The sequence below is a fragment of the Bubalus kerabau genome, chromosome 5 (genome assembly GCF_029407905.1).
Source record: "Bubalus kerabau isolate K-KA32 ecotype Philippines breed swamp buffalo chromosome 5, PCC_UOA_SB_1v2, whole genome shotgun sequence".
NCBI classification, from domain to species: domain Eukaryota; kingdom Metazoa; phylum Chordata; class Mammalia; order Artiodactyla; family Bovidae; genus Bubalus; species Bubalus kerabau.
Genome location: NC_073628.1, coordinates 116,897,583 through 116,913,075, shown reverse-complemented (window position 1 = coordinate 116,913,075; position 15,493 = coordinate 116,897,583). Strand labels below are relative to the sequence as shown.

The 15,493-nt window shown below is 32.9% G+C and overlaps 1 protein-coding gene across 2 annotated transcripts in view; it reads right to left on the bottom strand.

Moving 5' to 3' along the window:
* XPR1 (xenotropic and polytropic retrovirus receptor 1) overlaps positions 1-15,493 on the bottom strand; it is a 201,401-nt gene that overhangs the window by 46,796 nt on the left and 139,112 nt on the right. For both annotated transcript variants that reach the window (XM_055582863.1, XM_055582862.1), the window contains exons 5-9: positions 13,327-13,476; positions 12,973-13,056; positions 10,540-10,621; positions 2,613-2,803; positions 2,226-2,405 (exon numbers count right to left, since the gene is read on the bottom strand). In XM_055582863.1, coding sequence (XP_055438838.1) covers positions 2,226-2,405; positions 2,613-2,803; positions 10,540-10,621; positions 12,973-13,056; positions 13,327-13,476 — 687 coding nt within the window. The remainder of the gene's footprint in view (positions 1-2,225; positions 2,406-2,612; positions 2,804-10,539; positions 10,622-12,972; positions 13,057-13,326; positions 13,477-15,493) is intronic.

The following is a 15,493-nucleotide window of genomic DNA, read 5'->3' as shown; positions in this document are numbered from 1 at the left end:
TTCTAGCATCTATTGGGGAGAGAAATAACATATCAATTCAAATTAAAATATGAATATAAATGGTGCCCAGTGCCTACCACTATGGCCAGGTGACATGTTCTTTTTCCATGAAAAATTGAACAAAAAGAAAGGGAAATGTAGTTTACTTTAGGATGAAGCTTTCAAAAGAGCTGTATCAGGGAAATTTAACTACAGTAGAAACATTCTTGTTAATTCACTAGAAATAAATCTAAGGGCAAATTTTCTCAGTGAGATTTGAATTAAAAATAAGTCAATAGGTCAATTAATATTAAAATAATCTATAAATAATATTTTTTTACTATTTACAATTATTACAAATACAACAAACCATAATGCTTCTTTCTGTATGTCACTGCTTCTGACAGTATATTTTACTGTTCTCTTATTTCTTCTCTTAATATTACTGCCAACCTATTCCATCAACAAGTTCTCATTTATTAACACACAACAGATGCACAGATAAATATCTACTCAATGGGGAATCATTCTGCTAATAAGAATAACTGGTCATGCATGAATCATAGCAGCTTTCTATTTAAACAAAGAAGGATGCACTCGGGAAATGCTCACTTAGTACATAATGTACACAACTGTACTATTTTATTATTGTAATGATGCAATCATATTAACACCTGAATTTTCTAAGTCTTCCAAATCTCATCTGAAATAACTTTATAGAGGTTTCATAATAATTTAGGACGGAAAAATAGGTGTTTATAATTTTGAAGTTATTTCCTTGTAACCAGAAAAATATTACATTTTTATGAAAATAACACAAAATCCAGAAATAAAATGACAACCTCAAAATAAGAAAGGTAATGTAATATTGTTGTAGTAACTGGAAATGATTTATTTTTAGTACAAATTTCAAAAGAGAAAAAAAAAAGGCCCAAATTTTTATCTTAAAAAAAATTCTCTAAAAAGCATGTTTTTCTAGATGATGAGAAAACACATTAAAGGTGATGATGATATGACTTCTTACACACCTCAGCGGCTAAGTCCCACACTCAGAATACAAACTTAAAATTAGGCCCAGTGGTATACTTACAGGGAATGATTTGCTATTTAGTTATTTATATTCAATAAAGTTTGTGGAAAAGAGGTAGACTCTTAATTTGTGATATACAAATAAATACAAATAAATGAACAATCAACTGGGGAGAAGGGAAATCAAGATCTGGGCCATTTTCTTTTCCATATTGCTATATATATTGGAACATAGGTTGCTTTTAATTTGTTTAGTGCTTACTATGTTTTTTTAAGAGAAAGGTCATATTTTATATCTTTAGATTTTAAAAATTTAGTTAATGCTATATGCAAAGAGTATACTGCTAAGCACAACAACAAAAATTCTGCTAACCCTAAGGGGCATACAAAAGGAAAAAGAAATAAAAATTATAGTTTTCAAGGCAGTATTACAAGATTAAAAAAAAAAAGTGAGACAGTAATTATGGGAACTTTGAAAGCTTGTGGAAACTGGTCAATTACTAATTTTCACTCTGTATTTTATAATCTATGAAATAATTATATTAAAACATTCTTAACTGATTTTCAAAACAGAGATGGTTAAATTTGAGAGTAAGCAGGAGTTCCTTCCCAGGGCAATCTTTACAATATCCCAAAATGTATAATATAGCTACCATTTTTGCAGGAAATTTCATGTCCTAATGCTAAGACTGCTTGATTTTGAGAGTAAGAAATAGGTAAAATGGAATTTAAAAAGTTAATTTCTCAAACTAAACTTGGAGATCTAACAAGATAATCCTACTGCTTTTAGAGACCCAGTACTTCACAAAATAAAAATATTTGACTACTTATGGTAATTTAACAGGTATACAACAGTTTAACCACCTGAAAAAAAGGAAACAAAGTTCTACATGTTATCACAGTTGATTAAATAATCTGTATAGTAATTAATTATGAATTATTATCATTTTCCAAAATCACTGTAATATCTCGACACTACTCCATTATGAAGGAAAAAAAAAATGCATGAGTGCTTTCCTTGGGGCCAGTGTACTGCATAACATCAAGTGTACCAGTTACACTGTGTTCTTTGCTCCTGGAGCTGGGGTACCACTCATTTAAACTACAATGTGAACATGACTTCTGAAGTGGGGCAATACAGGAGTTTTGTTTTCATTCTAGAGAAAGCCAATGATCAATATATCACTCTACAAATGATACAAAATTTCTGGACTTACCAGCAGTTTAAGCAGCCAAAACCGGGATTTATAATAGAAAGTTTTGGTGGGGTTGATGAGAAAGAAAACCATAAATCCATAAAGGGCAAGTGGGTACACATATGTGGGGATGACACTAATTGGAGCAAAGAAGCATGCCAGAAGGCTCAGGCACCACAATATCCCAAGGAATCCAGCAATCTGATAAAGGATGGGAAAGACAAAAACAAAGAAAATTATTTTTATTTTTACCATTACATAGAAAATCTTTAATAAAACAAAGATAAGAAAAATGGTTTAATTATTATCAACAATCCCCTTCAAGTAGAAAATAGAGTTTAGTACCCACTAAACCAGCCACATAGCTAATGAAAACTATTCATAGGATATTATATCTGGTTTGATTACCTCAAAGAGATGCTGATGAGACAAATTGCTTCTTGGATTAAGTTCAAAGATGAGCACATGATTTACTCCAGCCTGTCTCCAACCATACGTGTTGATGCCCAGTAGAAAAAGGAATTCAATCAGAAGAAAGCCACCCCGATAGATTCTTATCAAGGGCCATATATTTCTACCTGCTTCAAGTTTAAATATAGCTGAAAGAATATCAATTAACTGGTTAGTCAGGAAATTTGCAACATGTCCTTTAACTGTCTTTTCTCTTCTCAATGATATAGCCCTGGCAGAGGAATTTTTAATATTCAAAATGCAATCCTAGGTTATTTCAAGAGCCTGATAAACTTGCTTCAAGGTTCTTCTCTTCATTTCACTCTGCAAAATCCTACCAGAATAATTTTCCGGAAAATTTGACTTTCAGCCTACTTGTCCATGGTGAAATAGCTTAGAACCATCAGCTCAGCTGAGAATTTCTGGCATGACAAAACTTTGGCTTTGATTTGGCCATCACTGAGCTGGATATAGTAATATCTACCTCAGAGTTACTATGGAAATTATAAGAAACAGTATACAAGAAAGCAATGTGAAAGTTGAAATGTCACATAAATGACAACAATATTTATATAATGTTTATTTACTACATCCTAAGGATTTTATCTTTACATATAACAATTTATCTAATCTTCACAATGGCTCTGTGAGTTAAAAACTATTATCTCCATTTGACTGACAAGGAAACTACAGCACAGAGACGTTAAATACTTTGCTCAGGGTTACCAAGCTAGTATATGGCAGTGCCAGGATTTTAACTCAGTTTGCTCCAAAGCCCAAACTCTTAAATTACTACATTCAACTGCCCATATGCCCATACAAATGTTCAGTTATCACTACTATCCTATAGCTCTCCAATAATTATCATGTTCAAACATGTGAGCCTCACGATTCAAGTTCCTCACAATCTGATCTCCAATTCACTTCTCCCCAACTTATCCCATAATGCCCCTAAATTAATTCTTATCGCCTGATAAATTTTATTTTGTTTGAACAAATTCACTTTTCGTATCTACTTAAGTTGTTCCCTGTACTTGAACGGCCTTGTTCCTTCTTTTGACCAACTCTATTTCTACATTATTTAAAAGTCAGATTCTCATCTGTTCATAAACTGACTGAATCAGTATGTTTCATTTTGAGCCTATGTGCCAAAAATTTCAATTTGGCAACCAATTTCTCAATTTTCCAAATAACTATAAAATTTACTGTTAGTACTCACTTGAAATTTTATACTTGGAGTCAAATACTATAGACCAGATTTCAAGTCCAAAATTTACTAGGGCATATTTAATTTTTCTAACTCTCAGTTTCCTTGTTGGTCAATGGGGGAGAATATCTATTCTCATCAGTTTAAGAAGATTAAATCTGAAGAACATAAATGGCTAAAACAATGTTTGGCCCATTATGAATATTCAGTATGTATCAGTTTCTTTTTCTTTTTACTTGATGAAAATTCATGTTTTCATTAATTTGACAAATGTTTATGGGGTGCCCATTATGTATGACATAATTCTAAAACCTGGAGATTCAATAATGAGCAACAGACAAAATAACTGTCTTCAGGAAAGTTCTATTCTATATAATATCAGATAAGAATTTTGAAGAAAAAAGTAAAGGCATAGACACTGTTAGGTGTATTTTAGGTAGGGTGGTTATAAGACGATATTTGCAGGAATCTTAAGGAAATAGAGACTGGCTTGTGTGAAGGAAATAGAGACTGACTCATGTGAAGGAAATAAAGACTAACTTGTGTGAGTATTTGGAGGAACGGAGGCTCCAAGTAGAGGGAAGGACAAAAAACCCTAAGATATATATAAGCCTCATTTAGTCCAGGAACAGGAAGAAGACCAGGGCCACTATGACTGGAATGAATGAGAGGTAAAGTGGCAAAAAGTTATCTAAAGGCATATGAGGTAGGATTTGCTGTACTTTGTCAAGATTTAAGCTTTTACTCAGATGTATGAAGCCAATGAAAGGTTTTGCATATAAGTGATACAACCAGACTAATAATTTTAAAAGGCTACTCTGTCATGTGAAGAACAGATTGCAAAGGAATAAGTATGGTAACAAGATTAGTTAGGTGGTTAAAAATTTTTTTTAAATGTGTATATAGTTTTATATACTGATTCCCAAGCTAAGAACACATATACATTACAATAGTCAGGAAACAAAAGTAAGTACAAATCCCAAAGAATACACAGTTAAACTACTAGAATTAATAAATGCAGTAAAATTGCAGTCTACAAGATCAACACACAAAATTCAGTTGCCCTTACATATACCAGCAATGAACAATCAAATGTAATTAAGAAAATAATTTCAATTACAAGAGCAAACAAAAGAAAAAAACATCAAGGAATAAATCTAACCAAGGAGGTGAAAGACTTGGACACTGAAAACTACAAAACACTACTGAAAGAAATCCTATATTCATGGATTGGAAGACACGATACTGTTCAAATGGCAATGTTACAGATTCAATACAATCTGTATCAAAATTCTAATGGCTCTTTTTTTCTTTTGGCAGAAATGAAAAATTGATACTCAAATTCATAAGGAATTATAAGAGGTCCCCAGATAACAGCCAAAACAATACTGAATAAAAAAGGTGGAGGACTCACAATTCACGATTTCAAATTTTCCTCCCAAATAGTACTGGTGTAAACATAGACATACAGACAAATGAAATACAGTGAGAGCTCAGAAAAAAAATTTATGCGTCTATGGTTGATCGATTTTCAATAAGAGAGCCAAGACTGTTCAATGAAAAAGAATATTCTCTTCAACAAATAGTACAGAGACAATTGGTTATTCACCAACTGGTTATTCACATGCAAAAGAATGAAGCTGACCCCATTCTTCACAGCATGTACAAAAATTAGTTCAAAATGGATGAATGAGCTAAATATAAGAGCTAAAACTATAGAACTCTTAGAAGAAAATATATGGGTAAACTTGTAGAACTTTGGTTGGATTCAGCAATGGCTTCTTAGATATGACATCAAAAGCATGAGTAACACAACATCAAAAACAGATAAACTGAACTTCATCAAAATTAAAAAATTTGTATATCAAAGGACATTATCAAGAAAAGAAAAAGATAATCTAAAAAATGGGAGAAAATACTTGCAAATTATGTATCTGATAAGGGTCTAGTATCCAGAATATATAAAGAACTGTAGCAAATTAGCAATAAGAAGACAACTCAATTAAAAAATGGACAAAGGACTTGGACAGATATTTTTCCAAAGAAAATATACAAACAGCCAATAAGCACATGAAAAGATGTTCAATATCATTAGTCATTGAAAGTGAAAGAAACAGTTAGCTGCTCAGTTGTATCTGACTCTTTATGACCCCATGGACTGTAGCCTACCAGGCTCTTCTGTCTATGGAATTCTCCAGGCAAGAATACTGGAGTGGGTAGCTACTTCCTTCTCCAGGGGCTCTTTCTGACTCAGGGAATCAAACTTGGGTCTCCTGCATTGCAGTCAGACTCTTGATTGTCTGAGCCACCAAAATGACTTGAACAGACATTTTTCCAAAGAAAATACATAAACAGTCAATAAATACATGAAAAGATGATTTATATCATTAGTCATTAGAAAAATGCAAATCAAAACCATATAAGTATACTACTTCAAACCCACTAGGATGGCTATAATTAAAAAAAAAACAAACAGGAAATTCCCATGTATTGATGAGAATGTGTAGAAAACAGAATCCTCATAAATCGCTGGTGGAAACAGAAAATGGTGGAGCCTCTGTAGAAAATAATTTGGTGGCACCTCAGAAGGTTAAAAAGCATTATCATATAATTAAGCAATTCCACTCCTAGATATATATTCAAAAAATTGAAAACTGGTACCCAAACAAATCCACGTATACACATGTTCAAAGCAGCAAAATTCACACTAGCCAAAAGGGAGAAACAACCTAGTATAGCATATATTCAGTTTTGGTAGATACTGCCAAGCAGTTCTCCAAAGTACTCTACCCATTTCCATTCATTCACTTTAATATCTTCATGGTATTCCATTGTATAGGAATGTCATATATATTTTTTTAAACAGTTCCTGATAGATATCTGAGACACTCTTAGAATTTTGCTGTTATAAACAAAACGGCAGTGAATACCCTCCTTTCATACATGTCTTTGCACTCAGGTACAAGTATGTTTATAAGATAAACTTATAGGAATAATATGTTTAATCAAACTGATTGTATTATAAATTTTTTTATATATACTGCCAAATTTCTAAAGAGACGGCATCAATTAATACTCTTACCACTAGTATGCAAGTGCTTGCTATTTCACACTCATATGCACTTAAAACATTTTTTTTATTGGAGCATAGTTGACATAAAATGTTGTATTACTTTCTGCTATACAGCAAAGTGAATCAGTCATACGTATATTCATTCTTTTTTAGATTCTTTTCTCATACAGGTTATTAGACAGTATTGAAGAGTTCCTTGTGCTATACAGTAGGTCTTTATTAGTTATCTATTTTATATATAGTAGTATATATATGTCAATCTCAATTTCCCAATTTATCCTTGTCTCCCATCCCCTCCAGTAACCATAAGATTGTTTACATGTATAACTCTTTTTCTGTTTCATAAATAACTTTGTTTATACAATTTTTTTAGATTCCACATGTAAGTGGTATCATATGATATTTGTCCGTCTTTGTCTGACTTACTTCACTCAGTATGACAATTTCTAGGTCCATCCCTGTTGCTGCAAATGGCATTATTTCATTCTTTTTATGGCTGAGTAATATTCCATTGTATATATGTACCACATCTTCTTTACCCATTCCTCTGTCAATGAACATTTAGGCTGCTTCCATGTCTTGGCTATTGTAAATAGTGCTGCAACAAACACTGAGGTACATGTACCTTTTTGAATTATGGTTTTCTCCAGGTTTATGCCCAGGAGTGGGACTGCTAGGTCATATGGTAGCTCTGTTTTTAGTTTTTAAGCAACTTCCATACTGTTCTCCATAGTGGCTATACCAATTTACATTCCCACCAACAGTGTAGAAGGTTTCCCTCACGTACTTTTAATGGTCAAACTTAACTCTGTTCAACCAAAAAGTGAAATGTGACATATTATTATTATATCAATTAAGTATACGTTACTAGGAAACTACAAGAAAAAGTTTAAAAAAAATCTGAGCAGGTAACTTTTCATCTTCATAACACTAACTATCTGGAATATGTGAGTTTCAGATAAATTATTAAATATTAGGTCATGTTCCCTTGAGGAACTACAGCAATTATGCACACTATTTTTTTACGTCAATGTTTGAAAAAAGAATCATGCTTGTACATGCATTACTACTGCTGAGTTTCTTTCTCAATTCTCAACTCTGTTATCTTTTAAGCAACCGCTGGGAGATAAATAAGGACAGACAGCTGGCTTTAACTGTATATATCTCACAGACACACAAAGATTAAACAAAGAAGGGTTCTGAGGGGAGAGAACATAAATGTACAATACTAAATGCATAAAGCACACATTAGAAAACAAATCAGACTGTCTCACAAGAACACAGGCTACATATATGAAAGAAAACAAACCCCCAACATGTCCCTGAATTTAAGAAAACAACATGAACACATAAAAAGAATGAAGTTTATTTATCTATTCTTATGTCTTATTTAATGATGATAATAATGGTAACACCATGCTCATCTTGGAAAGGAAAGAAAAAATTTCACACACAGATGAGTAAGCTTTTTCCTATACAAAGAACAACTTCCATCTCATATGACACATACTTCATATTGATATAGTACTTCACACCTGTAAATGCTTTCTTATACCTCTTAGCTGATGTCTATGAACTGGTTTCAAGGTATCTTTTCATTTGTATCATCTAATACTCTTCTTCACCTTAGGTGAATTTACCACTTCTCTCCTTCAAAACTTATTCCCTCCTCTTATGCTTCACCCTCTAGAATGGCCAACTAAATCTCTGCTCATCTGTCTCTTTCTCTTGGAATGCCTTTTATTCTATCAATGCCCAGGATAAATACCATTTCTTTCATAAAGTCTTCCCTGAAGCTCTCATTTGAAAGTAATCACTTGTTCCCTTGACCTGTTTAGAAAATACTTTCTATTTTGTAGTGTGTTATTATTGTTTTAATATGTCTCAAGCTCTCTTATGTAACAAGCTTCATGAGGAAAGTAATTCTCTTATTTAAGATTCAGGTAGCAAGCCTAATCATAGATACATAAAATTTACTTGTTGAATGAATTCTAATACAACGCTGTAAATTTAAGGTATTAAACTCATTTAACAAGTTAGGAAATTGCTTCGGAGAACTTAAGTGATGTCCTTAAAGCCAATTAACAAATTAATAATTAACAAATAGTTGAGCTGGGATTGCAACTCAGGCAAGGCCTTTTGAAAATAAGTCTGTGTGTTTCCCATAACAGTTAGCTTGATAATCAATCTAGGACTAAGTTCTTTTTTATTGTAGCATTTCCATACATTCTGTGTAAGTAAACTGCTGCTGCTGCTGCTGCTAAGTCGCTTCAGTCGTGTCCGACTCTGTGCGACCCCAGAGACGGCAGCCCACCAGGCTCCCCTGTCCCTGGAATTCTCCAGGCAAGAACACTGGAGTGGGTTGCCATCTCCTTCTCCATTCATCCCTAAAGATAGAGAACTAGATTTCACCTGCATTGAAAAAAAAAAAGCCACAAAAAGACACTGGTAACTATAAGGAGGCAAGAGTGGTTGCATAGAGACAAGTTCAGAAGGTTGCTGCAGTATACTAAACAAATGGTTGTTTAGACAAGGATGGTATTGGTGGGGGTGGACAGATTCAGAACTTTTCTGAGGACAGGGCAACAGGATTTGGTGATGGATTGGAGATGAGTATGAAGGAAAAGGTTAAAGGTTTTTGGCTTGAGAAACTGGTGAGAGGTGATGCTATATGGAAGAGAAAGCATATTTAGTGATTAAAAAAATTTGTCCATCTAAGTTTAAGATGCTTATTAGACATCTAGATAGCCAATGAGATATCATTTCAGAGGAAAAAGTACATAAACTTGGGAGTTACTAGCATACAGATGATATTTTAGCCATAGGCTTGAATAAGATCACCTAGCTAGAAAATGCATGTAGAAAGAGAAAGATTTGAACATTAAACCCAGAGGTACTCCCCAATATCTAGATGCCAAAAGTAAAGAATAACTAGCAAAACAGACTGGGAAAAAACTGCCAGCGAAGTTTAATAAGAAAACCAGCACAGTGTGGTTTCCCAACAAAATCAACTGAAGAAAAGGTTTCAAGGAGTGATCTACAATGTCAAATGCTGCTGAGAGGTAAGTTAAATTCTGCTGGGTGGTTTAGTAAGATTATGCCTTCCTTGCTGTATCATTAATGCACTTGTTTCCATCAATTCCTCCTACCTCTTTATAATTTTTAAATTCTATAGAATAGAATATTATATAACCAAGTTTCTTAAAATCGTATGCAAAGTAATTGTAAATAGGTTCTAGAAATGATGCGCGAGTCTCCAAAAAGCAAAGTTAATGAGCTTATTTAGTGCATAAATTTTGTAATATTTATTTACTCTCATCTGTGATCAAGGGAGCTGAGGTTCCTGATAACTGAACCCTGAAAATGATGGAGAATAAAGAGTCATAAACTAGCAATGTTTAAAGGGTAACTATATCCAAAAGGAAAAACGAGCCAAAACAACCAACCAACACCCACTCTCCCATCATTTATACAAACAAAAGACTAACCCTGACAGATTTCTCCTTCAGTAGCTTTGGCAGTTGGGTGGTAGCTTTGTTAGAGGGACAGAATATGACATAAACAGATCAGTAAGAATAATTTAATTCAAAATTTAAACTACTCACCGGCAAGCACAAGAGTAATATTCAATACAATGAATATTCCACAAAATAGGCCAACTCTAAAAGTAGTCCATGCTGGTGCAGGCTGTAGAGAGAGGGAAACGGCATTTTGAGTACAGGGCAAAATACTGAATACATTAAGCATATAGTATAATAAAATTAGTACTACAGGCCTCAAAGTCCTACAGAGAAAACAGAAATATTTTATGATGGGAATTTTCATAAATTTGAGCTGGAGAATCATCATTATCCAATAATATTAGAAATGAGTTGCCTGCTTAATTATTTTATAGAAATACGTGTCACTAAATAAAGAAAATTAAAATCTAAAACATCAAATTATATAAACACTGAGTTTCCTTATAAAAAAGATTTAAGTGCAATTTCATTTTTACAATGTGTACATCTTTAAATTTAGGAAGTCGGTATTACTCAATTAGAGTTCACATATTTGGTACTATATAATTAGAGACAATGGTAAAAATAAGAATACTCATTTCTGAGTATTTACAGTATTAAACCAGAGTAACTTCAAGTGAATTTGTAAATATATACCAGAGATTCTCAACTGAATGGCATTTCAGAATATCATTTCAAAAGTGAAAGTGAAGTCACTCAGTTGTGTTGGACTCTTTGTGACCTCACAGACTGTAGCCTACCAGGTTCCACTGTCCATGGGATTTTCCCGGCAAGAATACTGGAGTGGGTTGCCATTTCCTTCTCCAGGAGATCTTCCCAACCCAGGGATTGAACCCTGTCTCCCACATGGTAGGCAGATGCTTTACCATCTGAGCCACCAGGGAAGTCCCATTTTTTGGCATAAGAAAGCCAACTGCTCTAGCACCATTTGTTGAAAAGATGATCCTCTCTCCAGTGAAGTGCCTTTGCATCTTCATTGACAATTAATTGTTCATATATTTACTGGTCTATTTTTGGACTCTTTATTCTATTCCACTAATCTATGCCTATCCTGACACTAATAACACACTGTCCTGATTACTGTAGCTTTAGTATTGATACCACATAGTGTTAATCCTTCAACTTAAGTTGTTCCAAAGTTGTTTTGGCTCTTCTTGGACCTTTGTAATTTCACATAAATTTTTAAATTTGCTTAGTAGTTATTTTTAAAAAGGTCTGTTGAGATTTTGAGTTTGTTTGTGATGCATCTATGAATCAACTTAGGAAGAAGTAATATTTTTAAAATACTTGGTTTTCTAATTTCTCTCACATCTGTCTTCTTTAATTTTTCTCCATCATGTTTTACAGTTTTCAATATAAAAGTCTTGCACATCTTCTGTCAGATTTATCCCTACATATCTATATATTGATTTTGTAATCATCAACCTTGCTAATAAACTAATTGGTGCATGTAGCTGTTATATAGATCCACTGGATTTTCTATATAGGTCCTCATGTCATTGGCAAAAAACAAAAACAAAACAATCCACCAGTTTTACTTCTCTCTTTCTCATCTAATTGTCTTTCATTTCTTTTGCTTACCATACGGCCCTGGCCCTAACCTCCAGTACAATGCTAAATAGAACTGGTAAGAATGAATACACTTTTTTGTTTCCGGTTAGGGAGAAAGCATTCAATGTTTCACCATTAAGTATGATATCGGTTTTAGGTTCTCCATAAACACCTTTAACAGGGATGAAGAAGCTCTTTTTATTATTGATTTCCATCCTATTCTGGTCAGAAAACACACTATGATTTAAATCCTTTTAAATTCATTAGGATTTAGTTTATGACACAAAAGATATCATTTAAAGTGTTTTTTGGTATAACTGCTATGTAGGTATCATTTAACAGATGCTTTTTTATGCATAACTATTGCATTTTGGATGAAAGTATGCAGTAGCCCAGAATATCTTGACCCCCCCCACTTTTATATCATCGAATAAATATCTCATCTTAATTATTTGCTCAGATGAAGTTAGCATGTGAGAATAAACAAGAGCAGTAGTACAGGGTAAGAAGAGAAAGGTCAGAAGCCATTGCAATTTATTATGAAGTGAGATCTGGCATCTGATTTTTTTAAATGAGAAAAACAGTAGTAATAAGTACTCACAAACTTTGGGTGAAACATTTTTTAAAGTAATGAAACCAGTATATTTTATCACCTAACAGACTGTGAGTGTGTGTGTGCGCACGCACGCTTGCTCAGTCAGGTCCAACTCTTTGGAGCCCCATGGACCGTAGTCCACCAGGCTCATCTGTCCATAGAATTTTCCAGGCAAGAATACTGTAGTGGGTTGTCATCTCCTACTCCAGGGGATCTTCCTGACCCAAGGAGTGAACCCTGATCTCTTGCTTCTCCTGGATTGGTAAGTGGATTCTTTATCACTAGCGCCACCTGGGAAGCCCCCTAACAGACTGTGTTGATTATTAAATAGGTCACATGAACCAACTGAACAACTGTAAACAAATACTAACCTGAGCAGCTCCCAAAGGGGGAACACGTAAACGCTTCATAGCTTTTTGTCTGTCACCATCTTCAAGTTCATTGGTCACTACAGCCTAAAAGACACATTGTTAAATATTTATGTAGGTTATACTAAACTTGAGTAATGCATAAATAATTCTGAACCATTTATATTAATATATATGGTATTCTGATATACTCTTGGTGAATATATACTGAATAAAGTGAAAGGAAAAATAATGAGTAAGAATATATGTATTTAAAGCAACTAACAACAAAAGGAGAATAAAAATGAGGAATTACTTCATTTAAAATAAGACTTTAATGTTACTAAAAATATGGGTATATAAGTGAGATGACTGTACCTCAGTTTCAGAGATGAGCTGGTTGATTTTCTTGCATGTATAAAATGGGGCTACTTCTACATGAGCCACTCTCCAATCTGCTCCACGAGATGTTTCCAGGATCTTGTCATGCTTTTTAAGGATTTTTCGGAACCCTGTAAAATTCAGATTCTACAGAAAGAAAAAAGAAACACTACTATAATTTCTGCCACTATAAGAGAAAATGAAAAACAATAAGCACTTTGCACTGATTGAGATGAATGAAGACTGAGCACCAAGAGAAATGGCAGTGCTTTTATAAAAGTATTTATTATAAAAAGATAAGACTCTTCTTTCTCATTTCATTTATTCATTTCAAGGTAGTATGCTATTAGTAATACAAAGAAACTCCAGATTATGAATCCTATTATTTTTATTTCATGTAAATTAATGGAAGTCCTAAATTCAAAATATTTTCATCTCCATTTTCCTATATACAACTCTTTTCAAAATAGCTAATTTATATTATTTTGCTTCTTTGATCAAAAGAATATATTCAGAAAATATTCTGGATATATCATGAACTGAATACATTTATTAGTTCTTTGCTTTTTAAAGGACTGGTATAGCTATTCATCTCCCCCCTACTCTGCAAACATGTACAAACAAGCATGGAAAATGGACTATCATCTACTTAACTTTTATTTTGTTGTCATACATTCTGTTTGGGGATGGGTGTGCAAAGAGCCAGTGGAAAAGAAGTGATCATATTTATAGGGTTTTGCTGATAATGGGTAGGAACTTGTACTTTTCCTCCATTTCAACAACATTAAAATACTATACTTTTCTATATTCTCAAATTCTATTGTTCTTTGATCAACAGACAAAAAAGCACAAAATCGTGGATTTGCAAGTTTCTTTAAAACAGATCTCCCAAATTTCCTCATCATATATCACCATCAGTAAAAAAAAAACAACAGAGCAGTCACTCTAAATTAGGTATTGCATGCTTGCTGGTTTGTTAATACTTGTTTTTCATGCTTTAGTAGATCATTTTAAACTCCCCTTGGGGAGGATACCCCATGATTTGAAGACTGGTTACAATACATTTTCCTTTCTCCTCATTTGCAAAATAAATGTATTCTTACAGTATAGATAGTCTCAAAAGATAAAAGATAGATAAGAACTTTTATAAACAATTATTTTTCCAGAAGCTTTAATAACGGCCCAAAACAAAAACTTATGGCAAAATTAATAAAATAAAATTTAGTAAGAGTACTTCTTCATTAACAGTAAGCATAATTAATAAAATATGAAATGTTAAAGAAAGTAGAATTATGAAAGGAAAAGATGGAAATAAATACAGGCATTAAGGACTTAACATTACTGCAGACATGACACTATAATTACATTTTATTTTAAAATTCCAATATTTATCCATGGTAATATTTTTATTATATAATCTCCAGTTTTTATATAGTGATGATCTTAACTAGATTAGAAGTAATAGTGACAAGAATAAAATGGAAATACAACAGCACATAAGGTATCTTTAAAGATCTGGGAGATGCTTTTGCCTATTTAAATATTCATTATTGAACAAATAATCTGTTTTTCAATATGTTCTTTACAGATTTAACTATATGAACAAATTTATAAAGAATTACAAATGAATAAATGCCATGCATTTCTATAAGTTAGTATACACAGTAGCTCAACTTTTTAGACTGGGTTTTAAAAATTTCTTTTGCAAGTTTTTTTTTTTAATAGTCATATTGCAGATAATAAAACTGAAAGGGCTCTTAGTGGCAAGTTGAAAACTCAGTATATTTTACATTATTTGTGTTAGTTGCAGGAAAGTTAACTGTCCAGTTGCTTTTGTGGAAATTTTGCTATAGGCAGGGGTATAAATGTTCTTATGTAGCTAGCAGTGATTGGGTAGATATATGTTATTTCTTACACTACTTAGAGATGCTTCTAAAAATAGGTAGCAGACTATTACTCTGAGTCAAGGGTTACTCCTGCATACTGTATAAGAAGGTGTGGGAAAAATGATCTTCAAAAACCTAAGCCTTGTTAACATTATTTTATCATCTTTGATATCTGATTTTAAGAATAAATGAAATTCCAATAAGAATTGAAAGAATAACATGCTAAGAATTTCCCTTTTTGGACTGACACATTAGTATAGCTCAAGGTAATTCTGTTG